The sequence below is a fragment of the Saccostrea cucullata genome, unplaced genomic scaffold (assembly GCF_032062105.1).
Source record: "Saccostrea cucullata isolate Sc308-1 unplaced genomic scaffold, CSIRO_AGI_Scuc_v1 ctg570, whole genome shotgun sequence".
Classification (NCBI taxonomy): Eukaryota; Metazoa; Mollusca; class Bivalvia; order Ostreida; family Ostreidae; genus Saccostrea; species Saccostrea cuccullata.
The window spans coordinates 129,011-154,706 of NW_026933408.1; the positions used below are offsets into that span (position 1 = coordinate 129,011).

Consider the following 25,696-nt stretch of genomic DNA (forward strand, 5'->3'; position numbering starts at 1 on the left):
TATTTTTATTATTCAATATCCATATTAGTTTTTCAGCAGGTGTCAAAGAAGAGAAGTTTGGGTTGATTTTTGATATTGTTTCCATTAATTGCAACCTTTCATTGCTGTATTTTGGACAAATTAGCAAAAAATGTTGTTCATCTTCAACTTTTAGTATATTACATTGAAAACACTTTCTAGATTCAGGGAGAAGTCCTGCATATCTTCCCCTTTCAATATTTAATTGATGTGCAGAAATGCGAAGTTAAATTATATTTTTGCTCTGATCATAGTTATTGACAATGTTGAGATAGTGTTCTCTTCCATATTTGGTTTTGAAGATGGAATAAGTTCTTAGTTTACTATCATTTTCCTGCCTTTTTTTCCTATACCATTGGTTTATAAAATATTGTCTTATAATACATGATGACTTCTTTTTAAATGAACAAGTACTATATTTTGATAAGGCAATATTTTTAAAAGCAGTCAAATGACACAAAATTGTCTCAATGGATGCAAACCAAGGTGGTTTACTTTCTAAAAAGAGGCTTTTTGAGACGGAGTATGCTTCTTTGAGTAGGACAAAAGATAGATGTAATGTATTTAGTCCAAACCAGTAACTTAGCATAACTTTGATAACTGAATGATACAGTGGAAGAATCATTTGTTCATATACTATCAAATAGCAGTCATTTAAATGGAAACATTAAGATATGAATGCTCGATGTTTCAATTTGAAAGTAACTTGTTGTGTGTCCCATATCCGTTTTAGTGTTGGTGTGCCCTACATCATTTCTGAAAACAAAATGATTTATACTTTTTTCTTGGATAATTAAAGCATAATAAATTATTAAACAAATCTGGATTTTTTAAAATATTAGTTCTAGTGTAAACGCGGAAGAATAAAATGTCTAGTACATCTGGACATGCGAATAATAGGTCGAATTTTAAAAATGTGTGCCCCACATCCCGGGTTTTTCTCACTTGTTTTCAAATTGTGTTGAAGTGTTTGCAGCAATAAGATTCTATCACGAACAAACGTACAATATATATTCTAGTTGATGTTCTTTGGCATACTTTAAGCAGGGTACTGATTTAATATCCATTCTTTATAAGTGCAAAAATATCAATTCTTACATCGAAGCGGAGCATTTGTCCTCCATTTTTGTGTGTCCTAATCCTGTACGATGACGTAGATTCCCCGCCGTGTTTTTATCATATTCCACCTCTTCGGAACACCTAGTGTATTTTCCCGCAATATAGTTCTCGTTCGTTGAACGAAAACTCTCGAAAGAAGCAGACGTCACAATAGACTGGTTTACGTCACAAAACTGATGATAATGTGTTGAACAAAGGGTTTTATAGTATATATAAATTGTTAAAATATTAACAGTGACATATAGGTCCTTTGGGCCGGGTGTAAGAAACTAAACTTATTGTTGTAAAATATATTGTATTACTGTAACAATACACATGTCACTATAATAAATAATTTACTTACTTACTTACTTACTTACTCACTTATTACTTACTATAGTAACTTTACGTAAAAAGGTAAATGAATTTGAGAGAGGTTCCGAATTTGAAAGTTTATGTTTATTTCAAAGGTTTTGCTTGTTTCGGTATAATAAACAATTCATTGCATGAATGTTCGGGAAACATGAAGCCCTCGGGAAATATGATTTTCTTGGCTGAAGTCTTCATATTTCCCTCACTATCATGCAATAAATATATAATCACCTATTCAATTGGTGATCGAATAGTTGATATCACCTATTCGAATAAGTGATATCCTCTATTCGATTTGATTTGGTGATATCACCTATTCAAAAAGGTTATATCACTTAATCGAATAGATGATATCACCTATTCCTTTCGAATAGTTGATATCACCTTATCATTTTGAAAAGGTTAAGGTAAGGTAATGGCTCTCCCAATGCTATAGGTTTTTAAATCTCATTGACTTTCACTTTCGTTTTATAACTCATTAATCTTGGAGACAATGAATCTCAGCGTCGCATAAATAGTTTTAAGCACCCCAGTAGGATTTCTAGTTTGTTTTGCTTATAAATTAATTTATTACAGGTATATATCATGTATACTATAAGAAAAATGAAAAATCGTGAAAAGCACATGATGAATGTTCAAAAGAGAAAATGTCCCCTTAAAATTATAAAGAGTGAAAGGTATGCCAATCTGTTGCGCCCCAGCTGGGTAAAATTAAAAGTTATATAACTTTAAAGAGATCCATACTGAAACATAAGGTATTTAAAAAGTCTTGGGCTAAAATACTGGTGAAAAATTTTCAGTCCGATTTTTCTTGCTTCCGGTGGAAATCTAGATACTATATATATATATAGTAGTCTAGGGAGCATTCATTATTTATTGTTGTAAGAAATACAAATAGGTGATATCTCCTATTCGAATTTGTGATATCACCTATCTGAATAAGTTATATCACTTTTGCCAGTAAATACCATTTTATAACAGCGCCTCATACCACCACTTGCCGGTGTAACGTTGAATATTGACCCCAGTTGAAAATTGACCCGAGGGTTATTATTGAACCAGGGGTGTTTTTTCTCCGTTGAAAATTGAGACCAAAAGTCGTTGAATTTATACCCGGGGTAATTTTTCAACAGCTTGATATATTTTTTTTCTTTTCCTAGATGATCTCAACAAGTTGAAAATAGACCCTGTTGAAAATTGACCCCACCTCAGAGTTTGAACATTTTTTTGAACTGGGATTTATCAGTATCTCTATATTTTTTTTATATTTCGGTTTCAATTTTTTCTTTTCAAGAATAATAGAAATAATCATGTCATCCCGTGTATATATGTACATTTTGATCAGTACACAATTTCAGTTATCTTCAAGCATGAATTTATTTTTGACAATACTTTCTAAAATCCACATCCATAAATAACAACAAAACTATATATAGGGCATTAAACAAAAATCCTGGAAATCTGGTGTCTAGAAAGTGAGCCCTAAATAATAATATATTGATCAGGTGGGCAGAACATCCTATCTAGTCAAATTCAGTATAAAAATTAACAAAATTAAAAGCCTAAAAATTAGAATGAAACACATCGGTCAAAATAAATCCAATGATAGGTTATATTTGTGAAAAGATCAATAAAGCGACCATAACATGTAAGTAATGCTGACTTTAAACAAGGTTGGTGAACTTATAGATCTGTCAGTGCCTCGGCCTAAAAATCGATCGTTTTTGGAGCATTTAAGGAATGAATTTAATAGCTACCCATTTTATACGGTATAAACTGGGTTGGGGCAGTTTACGCTTTATAAATAAACCGCGAAGCGGTTTATAAAAAAGCGTAAACTGTTCCAACCCAGTTTATACCGTATAAAATGGGTAGCTATTAAATTCATTGCTTATAATTTAATTTTCATTCATTTGATGTAAGAAAAAAAGATGATTGTTCTAACAAAATGACTTCAATTTATACAACATTTGAATGTAACGTCAGGCGGATTGACACGTTCATGACGAACGTCATATTGTGACGTAGGCAACCCATTTTATACGATATAAAGTAAATTTTTTATCCAATCAAATACAGCATGACAACCAGAATTAAATTATAACCTTGAGAATGAGAAACCGAGAGAGAGAGAGAGAAAGAGAGAGAGATCCTAACGTTTTTCTCGGAGGCGGGGGTATGGTGTCAAAACCCTCTGAAATATTGAGACAAAAAACATAAACAAAATAAATAAACGAAAGGCAATAACCAAACAAGCAAACAAAAAATGGAAAGGGAAACTAGCCAATTTTGAAAATCAAACCATGTTTTTCTTATTGGATGGAAGGGCTGCTTCAAAAATTCCTCACAAACTATCCCGTGTTTCCCCGTTTTGTGTGTGTGTGGGGGGGGGGGTTCAATATTATATTTTGGCTTCTTTATTATAAAAATTAAATAACGCTGAAAGTCAGGGTTGTGTATCTTATGCAAACATTTTTTGATTAAAAACTTTTTTTCAAGTATATATGGAACTAATCCCAAAAAGGGGAGATCACCCCCTTTTACATCCTCTACTTAACAAAACTAGAGGTACTGTGAACAATGAGCTCACTAAATGATACCCCCAGCCTCCCATATGAATATAATGGCAGTGTCCATGTTTTGCTCTGGAAAATCAAAAATATACGTCAGATCAAAAAGTAAAATAGGAGGTGCACAATGGCAATATGTAATTAAGAATCTGTGAAAGTTTCATTAAATTTCCTTCAGTGGTATGAGAGGAGTTGCGGATAAGAGATGGGTACCCCAAAGCGTAACAGACGGACGGACGGACAGAAATACCAATTACTATATACCCTCCCACTTTTCAAGCGGGGGGTATAATAAATATGTATTAATTTTGAGGTTCGTTCTTGAACTCTCTGATTAAGTATGCAAAAAAGATCACTAAACCTTTAATTTTGAAAAAAAAAAATCCGTTTTCAAGTTAGACATCATAAGTTATTAATGTTGTGAATAACTAAATAAGCGTTAAAACGTACATGCGTCATGCGTTAAACTCACATCATTGTACCCCCCGCTTGAAAAGTGGGAGGGTATATAGTAATCGGTATGTCCGTCCGTCCGTTACGCTTTGGGGTACCCATCTCTTATCCGCAACTCCTCTCATACAACTGAAGGAAATTTAATGAAACTTTCACAGAATCTTCATTACATATATTGCCATTGTGCACCTCCTATTTTACTTTTTGATCTGACATATATTTTGGACTTTCCAGAGCAAAACATGGTCACTGCCATTATATTCATATGGAAGGCGGGGGGTATCATTTAGTGAGCTCATTGCTCACATGCAGTACCTCTAGTTTACTAACTACTGATATTAGGAATTTTAAAATTGAAATAAATGAAGTGTTGTTAGCCAAAAAAATATAAATAAACAAATTTATGGACTAAATTGTATATTGTGTAACTATGTTTACTAATATTTAGGATTTACATATACAAAGTACTTCCTTTTTAAAAAAATATTACACGAAATATTGCGATTTTAAACAATTTGTAATTTTAAAATCTAAGATATTTTTTTTTATTTTTTTACTTTAAGAATATAACTGAATTACTGAATTAAGTGTGCATTGATTACATTGGTGTTGAAAATTGAAATTGCGCGGGGGGGGGGCTAATTGAAAAAGAAAGGAAAATTCAAATCTGGAAAAAAATGGACAAGGGGACAAGAAAAAAAAATTGTTCATTGTCTAAACTAGTAGTCCAAACCCGAAAGCAGCAGGGAGGGGGGGGGGGGGGGACTAAACCAATTTCACATTGTTCAATGCCTATATTATGTCTATCTTTGCAAAAAATTGGTAAGCATCCATAGCCCCCATCCCCCGTTCCCGACGCCTATGGATTAAATCACAGTTGGAAAAACCAAGTCATAAATATGTGCTTTTATGCTGTTGAATTTTGAACCGGTTTCAAGATCAATATTCCACGATTCGGCTCAGTTTTCAACGGACTAGGGTCTAAATTCAACACCTTTGGTCTCACTATTCAACGTTGAAAAATGACCCCCGGGTCAATTTTCAACCTGGGTCAAAATTCAACGTTACACCGGCGAAGAGCTACAAATATTGTCCACTCGCGGCTCCCTGGGCAATTGAGCAGCGAGGGATCTTTTGCGTGCCCGAACTACTCCGACACGGGACCTCGGTTTATACTGTCTCATCCGAAAGACGGGTCTCCACGTCCGACTCTAGAGCAGACTGTCTAACCACTGCTCCACGTGGGCGACATTATTGTTTAAAAAAAAAAAACTTACAAAAGGGTACATCTCATTATGATCCAGTTGAAGAAGTATGCTGCAAATAATATTATACACATATTTAGTTTCATAAAAAGATGCAGACAGTGGACATGTGCATAATATCTAACACATAGCCAAGGATATCTTTATAGACTAATGCCCTGTTCACACGACGAGTTTAATTCGCAGTAAATTAATGCGAAGTAAACTAATGCGAATTAAAATAATGCGAATTTATGCCCTGTTCACACGACGAGTTTAATTCGCAGTAAATTAATGCGAAGTAAACTAATGCGAATCAAACTAATGCGAATTAAATTACGTTCACACGACAGCTAATGCGAAGTAAACTAATGCTAATTAAAATTCTACTTCTACGGCTAGGAGTCAGTAAAGCTATTATGACGTCATTTGCAAATCACGTCACCTTATGCAGTCCTGAGCAGATGCATTTGGCATAATGTTACAGTGTCTGTACACATATTTTAGTGATTAACACAATTTTCCTTAGTTGTTCACTCAAAAATAGCACAAATACTTCAATTTGACCACGGACATGTGGCATTTGACCTAATTTTGCCATTATGCATGCTTCAAAATTTAATTCGAATTAGCTTCACTTAGCGTTCACACGGAGCTAATGTGAAGTAATTTAATGCGCAGTAAACTAATTCGAATTAAACTAATTCGCATTAAATTCTCCGTGTGAACGCTAAGCGAAGCTAATTCGCAATAACTTTAAGTTTAATTCGTGCCCTGTTCACACGGAGAGTTTAATTCGAATTAAACTTAAAGTTATTGCGAATTAGCTTCGCTTAGCGTTCACACGGAGAATTTAATGCGAATTAGTTTACTGCGCATTAAATTACTTCACATTAGCTCCGTGTGAACGCTAAGTGAAGCTAATTCGTATTAAATTTTGAAGCATGCGTAATGGCAAAATTAGGTCAAATGCCACATGTCCGTGGTCAAATTGAAGTATTTGTGCTATTTTTGAGTGAACAACTAAGGAAAATTGTGTTAATCACTAAAATATGTGTACAGACACTGTAACATTATGCCAAATGCATCTGCTCCTGCATAAGGTGACGTGATTTGCAAATGACGTCATAATAGCTTTACTGACTCCTAGCCGTAGAAGTAGAATTTTAATTCGCATTAGTTTACTTCGCATTAGCTGTCGTGTGAACGCAATTTAATTCGCATTAGTTTGATTCGCATTAGTTTACTTCGCATTAATTTACTGCGAATTAAACTCGTCGTGTGAACAGGGCATAAATTGCGTTCACACGACAGCTAATGCGAAGTAAACTAATGCGAATTAAAATTCTACTTCTACGGCCAGGCGTCAGTAAGTCTATTATGACGTCATTTGCAAATCACGTCACCTTATGCAGGAGCAGATGCATTTGACATAATGTTACAGTGTCTGTACACACATTTTAGTGTTTTACACAATTTTCCTTAGTTTTTCACTCAAAAATAGCACAAATACTTCAAGCTGACCACGGACATGTGGCATTTGACCTAATTTTGCCCTTACGCATGCCTCAAAATTTAATTCGAATTAGCTTCGCTTAGCGTTCACACGGAGCTAATGCGAAGCAATGTAATGCGCAGTAAACTAATTCGAATTAAACTAATTCGCATTAAATTCTCCGTGTGAACGCTAAGCGAAGCAAATTCGCATTAACTTTACGTTTAATTCGAATTAAATTCTCCGTGCGAACAGGGCATAAGTTCGACAACTCTGGGTTTAACTGATTGCCAACCCGTAAAGGGGTTTTTAAAAGGGGTATTGTTCTACAATTATTTTGAGATTTTGACAGGTCTGTTCTCGAAACTATAAAGTTTCATTTTATTGGAGACGATTATAGAAAATAAGTTTTTGATACCAGTTATTCCGGATTATTTGTGTTCCTTGCATTCGTTTTCCAATTTAGTTGATTCCTACTTTCACTTTCATATTGACATGAAGGCGGATTTTTCGAAAGGACATTCATCATTGTAACTTTTGTATAATAGAGTACCATGTTATTTCTTGAATTGTTGAGCGGTTATTCAAATGGAGCATTTATTTACAGTTGACGGAAGACTGTGTCAATGTTCGATCGAGCGATCCACGTCAAATCACAAACATTGTTGTCTTAAAGTGTGTGTTTATGGATTCTGTCAGAGTCGTAAACTTTTTATGAAATACCATGAATTTTCTATCGACTTAAAACAAGATATTTTTAAAATCGTAGACATTGAAGTAAAACTTGACATTTTAACAGGGTTTAATAAGATACTGTTATATACTATAACAAAAGCCAATGCTGGATTTGTACATGTGTTTCAACTTGAAAGAAATTTTAGATCATTTCGTGTAGTTGCTAAATTCGGAACACTGTCCACACCAAGACTAAAGAATGTTTACTTCATTGATGGCCCGGGCATTATACAAAACAGCTGTAAGAAGGCTATTCTCCATAGAGGTTATAATAACCAAAAGGAGTCCATCTTTCTGGAGAATGCGTCTATGAAAAATATTCTTTGGTCTGGATATTGTGAGGATTTAGACAGTGTGGTTGTAATTTCTTACATCTCAAGGAATGAAAAAACAGAACTCTTCACTTTATTTCTTGATGTTTTTTCTGATGAGTGCAAAACAGTGGATTCCAGCTTTTTAATACCTGAGGAGTTTAAAAACTTAGTTGCAGTTAATGTTTTAAACTTATCCAGAGTGACTGATCCTGAAAGGACTGCTTATCATTCAGATATCATTACATTAACAACTGATGGATTTTTCATTTATTTACAACATGGAAGGATTCTCTGGGCTTTGCCTACATCAATATCATACACAGAGTGTACAGTTTTATTTTCATGGCATGCATACTCGTTGAATACTCAGTTTGCTGCTGTTCACAACAATGATGTTGTAACATTCATCGACACAAAGGAAAGGAAGGTAACTCTTCTATCTTCTAGTCTTTATTCATTAAATGTTGTGGGAAAACGTTAGAAACTGGAAAATCATAACCATTATGATTGAATGTACTCGTATCACTGTGTATATCAAATTTTGTTTCAATATACAGTGGCGTGCCAAAAGTGAAAATAATTTTATTTTTTCTCTATATATTTCATTGAAAACAACATTTTGTAAAATCATAGGTAAATGGTCAATTTTTGTCCAATTTAATTATTTATTTCAGTACTTAAACCAGAAAATGTGAAGTTATCTTTCTTTAAAAGATCATTACACGTTTAATATGTAGTAAAATATAGTTCATCACTAAACATCAGTTCTAAAATTCAAGATCAATGTTGACTATATAATTCATTGTGAGTATATGACTTAAAAATTCATGTCACACTTAAATTACAATATTTTTAAATTATCAATGCTTATCAAATAAAAACTATTGGTTTTTTTTTAACTACAACAATTTCTTGGATTATCAAGAAATTTTTGATAAAATCTGTCAAGAAGTGTTGTCATATCAGCGATTTTACAATATATTGTTTTCAATGAAATATATAAAGAAAAAATAAATTATCTTGACTTTTGGCACACAACTGTACATACTTCTAATCTATTTATGTTTCTGTTTAGATTGTAGGAACAGTGACTGATGCTGTACAAGTTTACCAGGATGATTTTGTTGGTTGTGGTCAGCCCCAGCTTCTCTGTGGATTCAGTGGATTTTCCCTGACAGAAAACTCAGGTTGGCTTCTCACGGACAAAGGGACCTGGTTGTTGGATCAAAGAACAGTAGAGGAAGTGGTGGACCTTGATGAAAGCCACAAGCCAGCTGTTCTGGCTCTTCAGAAAAGACTTCAGGTAATACACAACATGTACAATGTAAAAGATGAAGATAAAAAACAGTGATCAAGGCCAAAATAAAATTATAGTTTGTTTGGAATTGCCTCCCGCCTCATTAAAATACCCCCCGCTTAAAAAATTTTATTGGCAAAATATTAACAATATTTTTTTTTTATCGTCTTACATTGTTCAGTACAAAATTCGTCGAAATAGCTTTTTAAAGTCAAATATATCGGGTCAATAAAACGCTTTCTTCATAGTATTTATGTTATAGCGATTATAGGTGGCGACTTCACAAAAAAAAAGCCGCCAAAATGTCAGACCATGTTGGAAACATTCAAGCGTTGTGTTGAAGAGTAGAACATTTATGCATCTCTATAAAAATAAAAGGTGAATAAAAAATTAAATGGAATGATACATCAATACCTGGAAAGAGCTATTGTGATAGATTGCACATTGAACTTGATAAGTCAAGTCCGTCATGTTGAAAAAGAAATGATCGTTCAGTTCCCACTTAAAAAAATACACGGATCAGAAACGTTTTATCCCAAATACTAAAGGAAAAATGTTTTCTGTCAGTATGACAAGTCTTTGAAACGTAATGTTAAAACTGATGCATGGTGAAAACTAGAGAACGTACCAAGCACCCCTTCCCGGTTCCACAAAACATCCCAACGATTCCTAAGGTTCAAACTGTTTGCAAGCGTTGTCTTAACAAAAGGGTAAATTTCAAAGAGAAATACTACGAAATGGACTGATAAAAGTATTGTTTAATAAAGATTCTTAAAATAAACTAGAAGTTTGATGCTGAAATTTAACTACATGTATTAATTAAATAAATGAACAGATCTTACCATCTATTAAAATGAGATAACTATTTGAGTGCCGTTCTGTGTATATCTTTTTTTTCAAAATCGGACCAAATAATATTAATAAAATAAAAGAAAGAGGACATGAATAAATGGAAATTACCGCTGTTCATTAAGATTTTATTTCTTTATCATTTATCTTCAATTTTTAAAAAAAAAAAAATAAAACCCCTCCCTCCCTCCTGGGTCTGAAAACCCCCAGGCGGCAATTCCAAACAAACATTTTTTTAAGGATGGCCCAATCTCAAAAAGTGTATAAACAATACAAATATGTGAACCTGTGAAGAGAGCATGAAACACGAACCCCTAGAAATTCCACAGGTAGGATCAGGTGCCTAGGAGGGATGAGTATCCCCTGTCGACCGGTCACACCTACCATCACACCTCTATAAATTGATCAAGGATACATTAATGAGCAATATTTGGTCCTATTCTCAGTATATATATACATTTAGTCAAGTATTCCCTTTTTAATGAATTTCAATATTTAATCTAATACATGTAAAAATTTAAGATAGACAGATGGACAGATAGAGCCAAAACTGTATACCCCCACCCCACCCCCATGTCTTTGTTTATGGGTGCCAGACTCAATTACTTTGACGGAGAAATAAAGTTATTCTCTACAGTACATTACTTAGATAGAAATATTTTGTAATCCTCATCCCAATACTTGAAAAATGTTTTTTATTTCTCATTTACATTTTCAAGTTATCCTGCAATGGCAGAAATGTGTTGTTTTATGAATTATAACCAAAATAACCAATATAACAAAAATTAAGAAAGTCAAACATACACTTCCAGGTAAAGCTAAAATTGTTAAATTATTGCATGTTTGTTTTCAGAATGAACTGATAGCTTTTCATAACAAGTCCCATACTGTCAACACAGAGAGGTCAAAGTTCATCACAGACAACTGGAGGTTACTGCTTCATCTAAATCAAAGTTCTCAAGCAAACACAACAGTACAGGTCTGTGTGTAGGAGTCTAAAAATTTATTTTAAAAACACTTTGTTATAATAAGTTGTTCTTCTTATATATGAACTTAGTTTCCGTTCTAATTTTTTATATACCTTTCATCATGTTCATATTTTTACAGTCAATTTGAGTCAAATCTTACAAATACCATCAACTCTGAATAGGGCTCTTGCTCATTTGTCAGTTTTCTGAATAATTTTGAATATCTATGTATAATATTTTCCTCCCTGATTGGTCAGTGCCCTGCCCTATTTTTAAGTTTTGGAAACCCTTTTCTTCATTTAGTCAAACAATATCCTACAGATTTCTGCAGAAAAAGTTTGGCAAGTTGTAGATGACAAGAAATGGTTGGTGGGTTTAAGCCTTGTCAATAACTCTGATAGGTAAGGGACTGCTGTGTTCTGTTTTAATTGAGCACCAGACTTCTGTATAAATTATTTTTAAATGAAATGGTTGAATGAAGTGCAACATAAAAATCTTGTATTCCAATATCATCAGTCTGTAATTTAATAAATCAGTTATATGGATTAACATAGATCCATCTCATTCCTTTCTTTTTCAAGTTAAAGATGTCATGATTATATGATCATGTTCAAAGAAAACTCGAATTTTTTAAAATTCCTATATTTAGCTCATTGTGTGGCCTCTCACTGTCACTTCTACCCATTGATCAAGATGGTGGTCAGTCAGGAAAAGTTTTACACACCAGAAGCCAGTGGCTGGTGGCCGAGGACCCAGAAAACAGAAGGTCAAAGGTCACAAGGAAAAACATGAATAAGGTCCCCCGATCCACACCACCCCCCTCAGAGCTACAGCCCCTAGAGAGGGGGTTAGTAGTTTGTGAGACAGATCTCCCTAGTTTTGTCTCCAACTCACAGTTTTCATGTGAAATCACTTTAACCTTGACCTGTTGCACAGGGGTTGAAGGATACTTGAGTGATTCAAGACCTTTGTACAAAGTGCAGCATTCTTGTGGAGTCATTACTATTGAAGCACATAAACTAATTAAAGAAGAATATTCTTTGGAAATGTTAACAGAGAAAGAATGTGAAAACGGTATGTTTCATTGATGTAAGACTTTCCATTTCTGTAGTAATTCCTTCTACTGATTTCAAGGATGTACCAAAATTTTCAGTTTTCTTCTCTATTGGCACATGAGAAAGTGTTAGAGTTTGTTTTTTTTATTAAAATTTTATAATAATTTGGTCTCAAAAAAGTCTAAAAAATATGTTGGTTTTTTTTTTTACAATTAATCTGGAAACTATACTTTGCTAGGCAATTGGATAGAGGGAGCTGTGTCATTATTAACCCATGTCACAAGTCATCTGGAATTGAGGACAGTGTGGTCCAATGCTTCATGCTTGGCTGACTGGATGGTGAATCTCTGCCAGTTCCACTACAGTACTGATCAGAACCGCTACAGGTCTACATTAAATGCCTTCTCTGGAGTGAAGCTGATGATCCATCCTCGGTCAACTCATGACAACGCTCTCATCACTGTCTACTCAAAGTAAGCAGTTGTCTCTTTGATGTTGTCATTTTTAAAGAATTAAATTACTGATAGTTATACATGTACATCAAAATTAAAAATAAATTTCATATCATTAGGTAAACTTCAACACTGTAAGAGAGATCTTCAGGGTCTGTTTCCCTCTCTTTAATGTGGTTAGGTTTAAAATCACTATACATAATACTAAGTGCTTTGAACTAATATTTTAAAGTGAAACTTGGTCTGTGTTATCAGATTAAAATTCCATCCAGGCTCAGCTTAATTAAATTAAAAGGAAATATTAATATGTTATAGTGAACTGTACCTTTAGTGCTTTTACAAAAAGAATTTAAATGTAGGTGATAGAATTTTGGAAATTTTAAAAAATTAAAAGGGTGAATTAAATTTAATATCACCGTTAAATCAGCAGTAACGGTCACAAATACCAAATTAGAAGATGGTTATTCCCTAATTTAATATAAGTATGATCAAGGCGATGTGGGATAATTCCAGGATATTTACATGTATTACCAGTACACATTATTTGTTTCTCTGGCTAACCTTTAGTGTAAGGTATCTGTTCCACATTTTTAGAAGACCATGCATGTAGGTGGAGACCGTATGAATGACACACATCAATGAAATGTCATCTTCATAAAATTCACACAATTCTCTCGACATCAAAGAATCGTTAAGTAAAAAAATTACGAGAGCTACAATGTAGGTAATCTTACTGTGAACTGGAGGAGGTTATACCCAGATCATTTAAATGGAGTGCCTGATTACTTGTGTGAATATGTATTTCAACTGATGATCATCAATTCTAAGTTAAATTTCTCATATCAATTTCTTGCATAAAGTGGGTCTGTCTATTATATAGAAAGGATGAAGAGTGGGGCTAGTCATTTACCTGTAAAATTAACAGTATAAACTTCAAAAAAGATATTTTAATCAACTCTTCTTCAAATCATTTTACCTGAAAAAAGAAAATCAAATTTAAACCCAATCTATGTCCCATGTCATGATCTAAACTCTTACTAGATTTAAAATACCTCTCATTTATTCAGCGTCTTCTTAAAACTGATACTTTTGTCCAGTAAATGCACAATGAAAGGATGAACATGTAGGTATATTTTTTATCAGCCGCAGGAGTACTGCTCATGGAGAAAATGTGGCACTTTTATTACTAAAATCAGGTGCAATAAATTTATACAATTGCTCTGCCATTTACACAATTAATGAATATATATATATATATATATATATATATATATATATATATATATATATATATATATATATATATATATATATAATATTGTAATGTATATACTTTGATGTATATATGTACATGTAATATTAATATGAGAAAGAAAACAAAATGAACGTAAAATGATTTTAAGATGATCACTTTTCCATAGGAATGTAAATAAGAAATATTTATATTCCTACAATAGTTGCTTCCTCAGTCTTTTTCACAATAATATATCGGTCATTCTTCGATTGACAATTTTTTTTTCACCAATTACACGTATCTTACGTATTTTATTGTATAAACACTGTACAAATGGTTTGAACACATGTTCTTGTTCTTGTTATCGTCTGTGCAAAGATTTGAATATATCAATGCGACTGTGACTATGTGACCATACATTCTTTTTATGTATCATTGATTTTCAAACTACATGCCATTTCTATTTTCCTGGCAAATTATACATTTTTAACGATTTCATTTTATCATCTGTTTATGTATTAATTTTACTTATTAATATTTGTAGATCAGAAAAACAAATCTTGCTGCTAGTCCGCCATCTTTACGATTGTCTGGCGGATGACATCGCCATTTTTTCTCATCTTAGAGAAGATGATGAAGGACTTCAAAAAGCTATAGAGGCTATCAAGAGGGAAATAGAGTTAATCAAATCTCCACAGGAGGCACCCAAAAAAGGTAGTCGTGCTTTCGTCGCGGAACTTCCGGAATCCGACGACGGTGGCGCTGTTCTAGTGAACAACATCAGGGAAAACTTCCGGAAAAGAAAAGAAGCCACAGAATCTGTAAAAGACGAAGACAGGAAATCAGAACAAGGAGAATACCTGTATCAAGCGCAACAGCATACGGACGAAGCTTTATCAAAATTATTAAATTAGAAATTGTATTTATTTTGAGAGAACTCTGCTATTTGAATAAGTTATGCTTTATTCTTTCCTCGCAGTTTTTTTTTAAAGTGTACGTATTGTGCAAATTAAACAGTTCAAATTAGTTTTCCAGAATATAGTGAGGATAATTCAATCTTGAACATCTTGAACACAATAACTATGATGTTTTTTTTCCTGCAACTTGTAAAATCTCTATACGCTTATTGCATGTTTTCAAAGTCGTTTACATTTAGAATGAAATATTTGGAGATAAGGAACGCTCAAAAGGAGCAAAGCAAACACGTACAGACCTCTAAAACATCAGAGGTGGGATCAGGTACCAAGGAGGAGTGAGAATCCCCTGACGACCGGTCACACCCGCCGTGTGCTCCTACTCATGGTCGGCTGGGAAATGGCAGGAAATTCCTAGCCAATTTAGTATGCATAAATAATGACCTAACATTGAGTATAGAAAACGCCAGTCAAAAGAATTATTGATAGATTGTATTTGCTGACAACACGGACAAGGTCATTGTATTCATAAGTAACCATGGATGTTAGGTAATAATGACTTTTTAACGAGACTTGATATTCTTGTTTCATTGACTTTAATAACTATCATCGTTTTAGAAATTGTTCATACTTTGCGATTTGAGTCAATTGAGAGATATAAGCCCTATATGCAGGTGATAAGTGTAGATTGATGCATAAGTATGTGAAGTGAATTGAAGTTATCACGTTCGTCTTGATATTAAGCTTGGTTGTTAGATTACTGTCAACGTATTTTTCTAGAAAAATATACAAATTATATGCAACAGATGTGTCGCACTGTAGCATATATTTTATTTCGAATCAAGCTCACTTGGGGATATCCTGTTATTAAATTTTTAGCTCTACTGGTCAGAGACCAGAAGAGCTTATGCGATAGTAAGGTGTCCGTCATCCATTCGTCTGTCTAGCTGTCCGTCTGTCTGTAAACAATTTTTCAAAGCGCTAGTCCTCCTACAGTTTTGGTCTGATTTTAATATAACTTGGCACACAAGTAGACTACACTAAGATACATAAAACAGTGCACCAGTTTTTGATTTCGATGAACGGTGTTGCCATGGTTACTAAAAATAGAATTTTCTGTGAAATTCCTTTAAAACGCTACTCCTTCTTCAGTTTTGGTCTGATTTCTATATTACTTGGCACACAAGTAGTCTACACTAAGATACATAAAATAGTGCATCGGATTTTGATTTCGATGAACAGTGTTGCCATTATTACTAAAAATAGAAATATCTGTGAAATTCCTTTAAAACGCTACTCCTTCTACAGTTTTGGATTTCAATATAATGGCACACAATGACTTCATAAAATTCTCATCCTTTGTTATAAAAAAGTACAAACCAGTAGAGCTACAGTCTGATGGCAATGGCTTCTTTTTCACATTTGTTTTAAAGTAGAGCTACAGTCTCGACAGAGACTTTTTTTTTTTTTTTTTTTTTTACAAAAAGTCATTCCATATGAAAGCCAAACTCAAAACATTCATACTTTGGTTAATGCTTTATTTTCTTGAAATTATCTATATGATCTTGCGGTGAAAATACGGACCCACAGCAATTTCCACTCTTTGTGACCATTTTAGACTAATACATTGTTTGTCAACCACTAAGTAGGCTACAAACAATGTATTTTTTTTAATTGATAGATAGGAAAGTAAACTACTAATAATGAGTCATTCATCTCGAGAAAAATTTCTATTATTGTACAACAGCTGGTGGGCAGTGACCGTAAAATTGTTGTGTCAAGTTTGTACGGGGCAACAAAACCAAGAACATTAACGGACAAACGAACAAGTCCCGGCAAACAGAGGAGGGTCGTAATCCTAACTAAACACCACTCAGTGTTTACAAAAACACAACTTTGTGTGTAATTAAACATACATCCCAGATTACACGTAAATGTGAAATGAAAACACGCGCCATAAGTTAGGTATGAGTCCCCATTGTTCAATTTCCGTTGTAGAATTTAAATTGAATAGAACTACATTCCACTGTCGATAATGCGATTATGGTTTTTGTGAAGTGGAGAAAGAGGAAAAACTAAAAGCAGGGTCTCCGTTAAAACAGGAGGATATTTGTCTAAGGCAGTGTGTCTTCATCTTTCGTGTCGTTAGAAGATTTCTCTCTCTTGTCGCCGACTACAGGTGTATCGAGTCGTCTGTGATGACGCGCTCAGGTGAACTGTCGCACAGTGTCCCGTTCATGACTTACGGTCGATAGAACAGGAAGGAGACACATTTAATGGTGGCATAGACTTCTACATATTAACACACGGTGGCATGGCCATTGTGAAGACTTTTCTGTGTTTCTCTAACACCAGGGTAGGAACCCTTATATGTGGATGTTACACCTTGGTAGGTCTTTTAGTTTTTATGTGTGTATTTGTTTGTTTTAGCCATGTTAGCAGACAGGTGACTGGAATGTACATTTTGCCGATCTGTGCCGAGGAAAAAGTGCTGTTTTAACCCCCAGAAATACTATGCAGTGATTTTATAATATGCTATATAGCAGTCTTACATGTATCTTGGTACCTCGCTATTTCTTGTATTATGGATTTGTTTTTGTATTCCCCTACACGAGCTAGCATTTACTCGGTCCTACACGTTTTCTCACGATCTGGAATGTCACCACGGGTGTTCTCGCCAATCTGACTGGCGACTACCGCACAAAGAAAGCGTTTTCAACTCATTTGTTTGACAGTGGATTTTTGTCTACAAGAAAAGTACCAATTTTAAAATTGTCTGAAAACACGACTCAGTTCGGAACACAACAGTAACATGTCGTCAGTTTTAAATTATTTTGTTCGCATTGGTCGCAAGATTTTCCTTTCATTAGTATTTTATCAAAAAGCGTTTTCCCCCTTTCTTTAACTGTTAAACCCTTTACTGTGAGTCACTTGATGGGAATTTTAACGACTGTTTATCTTTGCTTCAGTTTCTGAGATGATGTGAAGTCTTAAAATCCGCACAAATATTGACATTTTATCAAGATGGTGGGCCCTCGTCCTTTCTTTGCGCTTTCGATCATTTTATTGCGAAAAGCAACAGTACGGTTTTACAAACGCAGTGCAATAAATCTTAAGACACGAAAAATTCAATCGGAGACTACAAATAAAGTAAAAGTGTTTTATAGAGTGAATAAAACATGCTGTAGTTTAAATACCATAAAAGTATCGTAAAATTTTATTGCTGCTGCTCTCTCTCTCTATTTCTCTCTCTCTCCCCTAATATCGATTGCACGACAGAGGAATATGAGAAGTTCAGTTAATCAATCAATACAATATGGAAATGATTCAAGAGCATTCAATTGTTTGATATTACCATATCGACTTGTATAATTGTGTATAAAATGCCTGCTGCTCTACGAAGCGTAGCAGGATAACTGATTGAATTTCCATCTATGGGGGAACAATTTCATTATTTCATTTCAATGCTAAGCGAGATAAAACGATAATGCCAAACAGCCCCGCTAAGTGACACATTAACATAATCTGGATGCGACACGGATTAGGAATCCCAAACACACCTTTACCGTGTTTGTTTATTTTTTAGTCATTAGGAGTTACATAATATTTGTGAATTTTCCCCTGAAGGTAGAGAGCGACAGATAGCCCCTATTTACATGTTTTTAGTGACTTTATTAATTAACCATTAAGACTATCAGGACAGGTCATTTATCAACCCAGGTTTACTTGTACCTGATATGGGGTCGTACACCAAGTTGACTATTTGAAATAATTTGCATAATGAATATACATTTCAACAATTTAATTTCCCGAAATTAACGAAGAAATAGTCCTAAGAGCCTTTTGTAAGAAGACTTTTTTTCAAATATTAAAACATTGAGTATTTTTTCTCTTAATACCATAAGGATTACGAGTACATAAATTGCAAGAATTGACACGTGCATACTTTTAGGTGTCGTGTTGCAAGTTTTGAATTTGTGTGTTTTCGATAAACACAAAGTATTTGTAGAATAAATTACAGAAATTGAATTAATTCTGTTTAAAAGATACCTATCTGTGTTTTTATGAAGGAACTGTCATATAATTATCGTGTAATAATAATTGAATTTACTGAGTGTAGGGGGAAGTAAATGCAGAATTGTTGTAGATTTTGCATTTACCACCCCCACCTTGATGTACATGTAAACTTGGATGGGAATATTCCTCTTCTTTAATTTTTTGAATTTGATAATTTTCAGATTAATTCCTTGGTGTGTCTGGTATTTTACCTTTTCCGATATGTTGGCTACCAGCTCATCGAAGACTCCCAAGGTTTGTACTCAAAACATGTTCTGGAACAAAATTACATTTCTTTTATTCAAATTCCTTTTTGGCCAATTTAATGCTATAACTTTAAATAACATTGTTTTTTTTTCCAGAGTACAAAGGCATTGTGTACGCGGGGTTTGTTTTGTACGGGTTAATGATAGCAGCTTCCCTCATCCTGATTCCGGGGGTACAGTTGGTAAGTGTGATAGGGGGAGGGGGTTAAATCCTGTTCTTATAATCTCCCCACTCCTTCAGAGTACACATTGAAAAATGCTGACCACGTGCGCACAATCAAATAATTTCATCATCAGAATAATGACGCTGAAAATCTTTAAATCTTTTGGAGCCGAGGGGATGCTATACAGTATATTATCCGAAGTATTTTTTTTTTTAATAAAAAACTTTCTTCCTAACACTGTCTTTAAAAAACTACACTTTTAATTAAGAAATGGAGTTTTAATTTTCTTGTCATAAAAATACCTTTATGCTGATGACATGGTGTAGCTCCGAGCACGAGAAGGTTTTCTGTGGAGATATCTCAGGCTATACCTCTAATACAGACACAACAGTGTAACCAGATTTCCAAGTACTGATTAATTCTTCTTAGCTGGAGCCATGATACTTCAAAAGAGATATATTATATTGTACTCATTATGTACACATGCATCATTTTAATGAGCATTTCGAAATGTTTAAATTTAAACTGGTGAGAGTACTAAATAAGGAAAACAACTTAAAAAAAATTTTCCAAGTACTTTTTTTTTTTATTAATGAGAAACATTTATTAAGTTTGTTAATGCTGACCTACAAGGCCGGTTAAAGCAAGACACTATTAAAAACATTTGGCATAAAGAAGATTTAAAATGTATATGTTTAATTTAGGGGGAAAATTAATAAACATATAGTATAATGACCTCTTCAAAAAAGTTACAAACTGAACGTACAACAAACTTTAAACGATCAGACACCCCCAATGAACAAGATATCGGGGGATATTTTTTAAAATTAAAATATGACGATTTTTTGTATTTATGACTAACTTTTATGTGTAGTATACAATTTTGTTGTTATCTTCGTTAATTTTGGATTCTGATCCATTACAGGACAAGCGCTATCTCCTGTTACCCTGGGTGTACGTCCTTATCCTCAATGTGTTATACGAGACAGGCTCCATAGCTCTCCTGACCACTGTCCATATGGAGAGAGAGAAAGTAGGTCAACTGACCAAGATATTATATCATCTATAAATTAATCAAATTGATAAAAAAATCGACCTTGTTGGTATTAAAAGTATATTGTGTGTACATGCATAATCCACTTGCATTTAATGAATGCACGTCACCTATTTTTGTTTTTACAGACACTTAATGCATGGGAGATAGTTTGGATGTTTTTCTACTGTTTTAAACTCATTGCAAATGTGAGTATTGAGAAAGCATAAAAGAATTAACAATTTATTTCTAGACTGACTGATATCCATTGCATTTTTAGAGTATAAGTGCTTTGCATGTCTGAACATCTTCAATTGTTGACTGTATTGTTGCTTCATTGGATGATAACCTTCGTTTGTTTATATGCTCAATGAGTATAGATGATGTCATTACTTTGAATATGGTTGATATCCCATGTTTGTTAACTGTGATATTCCTTTGATAAGATTGTCTGTTAACTGTGTTAATGCTTTGTATGGCTGATATCCTTTGTTTGTTAACTGTATTTTTCCTTTGTTTGGCGGATATCTGTTGACCTTGTTATTCCTTTGTTTAGCTGATATCCTGTGTTTGTTAACTGTGTTAATGCTTTGTATGTCTGATATCCTTTGTCTTCAGTGTTTTATTTTTAGTGCTGCTTTGTATTGAAGATATTCTCTGTTGACTGTCTTACTGCTTTGTATGTGAAGATATTCTCTGTTGACTGTCTTACTGCTTTGTGCTGCTGAAATCCCCTTTATACAACTGAAATCCTTGGTTTTTTAAGTGTTTGTCGCTTAGTACAGTTGAAATCCTTTCTTCGTTGTTTTTGTGATGGCTTTGTTGTTTGGTTGTTGATTTTGTTATTTTTTGGCGGAAAAATGTTTTGTTTGCAAATGCCCTTCTCCCTAGCTTTTTTGATATCCTTCTTTTTTGCCCTGTATAACTGAATATTTTTTTCATCACTTTGTCATTGATATTTATAACAAGTTAACTCTTTTACTGGTTTGAATATTTGAGAACATTTCCACTAATGATATAATTATTTTGTAATTTGATATCTCTTGTTTGATGATAGCCTTATTGTAAATATTAATATTTACTGATACTTTCCATGGTCTGTTGACAGTGCTACTGCTTCGCTTGCGTGGTCTCCCAGTACCAGGAACTTTCAGAAGGAAGAGGAACCTATGAATATTTATACAAACCTGTAAGTCACTTGTTCTGATTTTAGAATAATATTTGGACTGCTAGTTTTCATTATCATTTTAGGTACTTAAAATAAAGATTTAAAAAACGTATTATTTTATGAAATATATTTTGAATTTATTTTCATGCAGAGAAATCGTCGAGCCTTGGGAAGAGCGCGGGAATTTGACCTTGACACTTTTGAACTTCCGTTTGGGGTTCATCTCCCGCCATACTGTGAAACAGATCCGTGTAAAGAATTAAATCCTCCATTATACGAACAGTTATATCCGCAACCAAAACGTGAGGAGAGAAGACAAACAGGACTGTGTCATAATATACAAACAGTAGATTCACATTTACATAGACCTAATTATAATCAAAGATATTCAGGGGATCTCCCAGATCGGTATTCCATAACAGTTGATGTTGTTTGGATATGACGTCATCAATAACATTTGATGATTTCTGCCATAGGTGTTCTTTGTCATCTGTCTCCCGAGACATCCAATCTCATTACAGTGGAGCAAAGGAGTCAACCTTCGTTATTGCATTGGCAACATCGCATAACAGTGGAGCAAGAAAATTAACTCCGTGTTCTTGTACTGGAAACATTTCACCACATTGGAATAAGGAAGTCAACTCCGTGTTTGTATTGGCGACATATCTCAAAGGAGCAAGGGAATTAATTCTGTCATATTGTATTGGCGAAATATCACCACAGCGGAGCAAAGAAATCAACTCCATGTTATTGGCACTTGCTCATAAATTTCTACAATATCCTCCTCATTTTGCTCTTTCGAGTTTTGATTATTTTTCATTGTGAAGGAGGGAGAAATGCGTTTTTACAAAGACACGTGAAACCAGGGCTTATGTTTTATCCGTAGTTTTAATTTAACCAGATTGGTGCTTTTAATCACCTTTTAAGCTTTGATGGAGATGCGAGTACTGTCCACTGTTCTGGAACTTCCTCTGGTGTCATGATTTACCTTTCTACCTCAGGGATGTATTTATAAATATATATGTTGTAAAAAAAAATTCAATGTGCCAAAGATAATAAATATTACACGAGTTTCTGTTGTTAGTTTTTCTCACAGTTTTCTCTGGCACAGTATTGATTAATTATTTATTCAAAATCGAAGAAATATAATTGTAAAAAGAATAATATTGCTTCTCTCAAACTTGCAAAGTTATGCTTTCAAGATAATTTAATAAAACACTCCCTACCCTACTGTAAAATCAGGAAGATGTAAAGGTATTATTTGACATTGAACCACTTTTCTGTCCTTAATTTAAAGTTAAAATGTAACCTGGAGCAACACATTTTGAAGTTATAAGTATTCTCTTACTCGATAAAGAAACAAAACTGTCTTTCTGTTTACCTCCGTAGAGCAGAGAACGACATTGTCTTCAATTGTAATTCAAAGAAACTAGGATTCAATTCTACAAGTGGTAATCCAACTTGTACCTAAAAGTTCAATTTCTGAGGAAGAAATTTTGAAAACCGCATGTCAGTTTTTAAATATTTCTAATATTCCCAACGACCTAAATGAATCCAAATAGCCATACCTAAACTAATTCCAAAACTCCATAAAATCCTTACAAAGAAAGACACATTGCAGGCTACAGTAATGTTCAAATGTGAACCCTCTTTACTGCTCACTAAAATATTTACAGCAGTAAAGGAGGAACACATGGGAAGTACTGTACAACTGTATATTTTAGAAGTGATAAAAATCAGATGAAAATACTTCAAAAACCCTAAGGAACTTTTAGCAAATCTGAAATAAAATTATTTTTACCAAATCAATAAGAACAAAAACGTTCGACTTTTCAACACATTATACAACAATTCCTCATGATAAAAGAAATACTGAATTTTTGAAATCGTACTTGCTTTTGCAAAAAAAATGGTACCTAAAGAATATTAACCTTGTCATTTGCAAAATAATTTTGTCAAATGACATTCTTGTCATACTTTCTCTGAAGTTGACCCTAGAAAAGATGCTTGAGTTTCTGATTGACAATAGCTATGTGGATTTTAGAGGTCTTCTAATAATCTGTCTGAATTTCCACTGGTAACAATTGCACCATATTATTGTATTCACATGAAGAAGAATTTATTCAAAGTATTCTACATGAGAAGAATAACACACTGCCTTGGCATTCAACTTGACAATTATATTAATCGAGAATGTATTATCAACTAACAAAAGTAACTTATTCATATATTGACTCGATATAATATATCCCAGCAGAGACTTGTCCTGATGAGCTTGAATCAAAAGATACCACAGTCTGACACATCTGTTTCACATATGGGTATTTTACTAGAAATTAACATGAATGGTATTACAATCTAACAAAAAAACTTTTTCATGACCCCAACTGTTCAAAAGTAAATTTTCTTACTTAATACGAGGGGTGATCAAAAAGTTCGCGAACTATCTCTATATGATATATCTACAAAACCACAATTCAGATTAGCAAAAAAATTGGTACACACATACAGTGTAGCCATACACAAGTTCTATAAATAGCATATGCTGAATAAAGTTTTGCTCCTTGTTTGTGACGTCACAATGTGAAAATGACGTTACTATATAGGTCACTTCTGGCGAAAAATGGTTTTCTTTGTTCTACTCGTTCAACAAACGACTGTAAAATTTATGGTATATCTTAGAAATCCCTTTGAAGTAGCGTATATTAATTTGCACATAGTTTATTAAGACAAATGACTTTCTTAAAATTTAATCAACGACTGGATTGATCGTTTTAGTGAAGGAAGGCAGATGGTAAAAAATGATACTTGTTATATTTTGCACAGTGATAGCAAGTTTGAAAAGAGGTGTGTTTTTAATTAAGTATTTTGCTATCAATGACCTCCAATTTACGCTTTGAATATTTCAACAATAATATATTTATCAAATTCCTAAGATATTGTTTACTTTTGATTTTAAACATATTAGATATGATAAAAAGGAGGCACCCATTCTCTATCCACCTTGAATAGACGTCTCTCCCGAGACAGAAGATTTGGGTTTTGATGGTCGAGATGCTTATTCTTGGAAGGGATATTCTGATCCATCCATTCTGTTGCCGAGAATTTACCATTTTAGACAAACGAACTGTTCTTGTTGTAAAAATTAACTTACATGGAAAGAAATATAAAACTCAGAAAAACCTTTCAGCTTTTGTGACAGAACGTTACGGAGGAGGTCACGTGACCGCCTAAATCAAGTGATTCGCGCATGAGCAGAACAGTGGCAGATGTACATTAATATCAGAGAGGATTCATTTAGAATATAATCAACACTGAAACCAAATATTGTTTCTTTTATGGAAGTTATTCAATTAGTTCGCGAACATTTTGATCACTCCTCGTTTGTAGCAATATATCCTTATCAGGTGCATATGGAGTTTATGTTTCTTGGTTGATTCGGTACATAAGAGCATATTTTGCGCTTTGACAATTTCTAAAACGAGGCAAGCTATTGACAAACAAGTTGATAAAACAAGGATATCAAAAGCTTCATTTAAAGTCACCATTTTGTAAGTTTTATGGTCGATACAAATACCTTTTCAACAAATATTATCTATCATTCAGTCAAATGCTAATTGACTTTTCATACTTATTGTTAGACTATTATTTATACACTGAATTTTCTAAGGATTTTCTGTTTTTCCCATTCATGACAAGGAGCACACGGTGGGTATGTCTGGTCGGCAAGGGATACCCTCGCCTTCACGGCACCTGATCTAACCTCTGATGTTTTTGGAGGTCCCTGTTTGTTGTACTCTGTTGTTGTTCGTTATCTCCATATCTTATGCAAAAAAAGTTCAACGAACCATTTCTAGGTTCATAAATATGCTACATTCTTACTATTTTTATATTTCAAAAATTTCCGTTTTCATTCCATAGCAACTATAGCCAAAATGGAA

At 33.7% G+C, this 25,696-nt stretch overlaps 2 protein-coding genes across 3 annotated transcripts; both read left to right on the forward strand.

Moving 5' to 3' along the window:
- Positions 1 to 7,733: 7,733 nt before the first annotated feature.
- On the forward strand, positions 7,734 to 15,204 carry LOC134238212 (uncharacterized). 2 transcript variants are annotated; one of them, XM_062720325.1, is made up of 7 exons: positions 7,734 to 8,726; positions 9,375 to 9,602; positions 11,299 to 11,424; positions 11,717 to 11,814; positions 12,063 to 12,487; positions 12,707 to 12,941; positions 14,699 to 15,204. In XM_062720325.1, exons 1-7 carry the CDS (start codon positions 7,839 to 7,841, stop codon positions 15,066 to 15,068), a joined length of 2,370 nt encoding a protein of 789 aa, XP_062576309.1. In that variant the 5' UTR covers positions 7,734 to 7,838; the 3' UTR covers positions 15,069 to 15,204. The 2 variants fall into 2 exon arrangements, with proteins under 2 accessions (XP_062576309.1, XP_062576310.1); XM_062720326.1 differs by having other exon boundaries at positions 11,735 to 11,814.
- A 1,739-nt stretch (positions 15,205 to 16,943) lies between these two features.
- On the forward strand, positions 16,944 to 22,830 carry LOC134238215 (uncharacterized). The gene is made up of 7 exons (XM_062720328.1): positions 16,944 to 17,457; positions 19,307 to 19,379; positions 19,487 to 19,572; positions 20,480 to 20,587; positions 20,737 to 20,796; positions 21,696 to 21,776; positions 21,907 to 22,830. The coding sequence occupies exons 1-7, from the start codon at positions 17,383 to 17,385 to the stop codon at positions 22,195 to 22,197; spliced, it is 774 nt and encodes a 257-aa protein (XP_062576312.1). The 5' UTR covers positions 16,944 to 17,382; the 3' UTR covers positions 22,198 to 22,830.
- The last annotated feature ends 2,866 nt before the right edge of the window (positions 22,831 to 25,696 follow it).

What these genes read in the sequence shown, in the direction of transcription:
- LOC134238212 (XM_062720325.1), top strand. Translation starts at nt 7,839, where the DNA reads ATGGAGCATTTATTTACAGTTGACGGAAGACTGTGTCAATGTTCGATC. An exon ending in TCGACACAAAGGAAAGGAAG is followed by an intron (nt 8,727 to 9,374) that starts GTAACTCTTCTA and finishes GTTTCTGTTTAG; the next exon opens with ATTGTAGGAACAGTGACTGA. An exon ending in CTCATCACTGTCTACTCAAA is followed by an intron (nt 12,942 to 14,698) that starts GTAAGCAGTTGT and finishes TAATATTTGTAG; the next exon opens with ATCAGAAAAACAAATCTTGC.
- LOC134238215 (XM_062720328.1), top strand. Translation starts at nt 17,383, where the DNA reads ATGGCCATTGTGAAGACTTTTCTGTGTTTCTCTAACACCAGGGTAGGA. An exon ending in TATGTGGATGTTACACCTTG is followed by an intron (nt 17,458 to 19,306) that starts GTAGGTCTTTTA and finishes GATAATTTTCAG; the next exon opens with ATTAATTCCTTGGTGTGTCT. An exon ending in TGATTCCGGGGGTACAGTTG is followed by an intron (nt 19,573 to 20,479) that starts GTAAGTGTGATA and finishes GATCCATTACAG; the next exon opens with GACAAGCGCTATCTCCTGTT.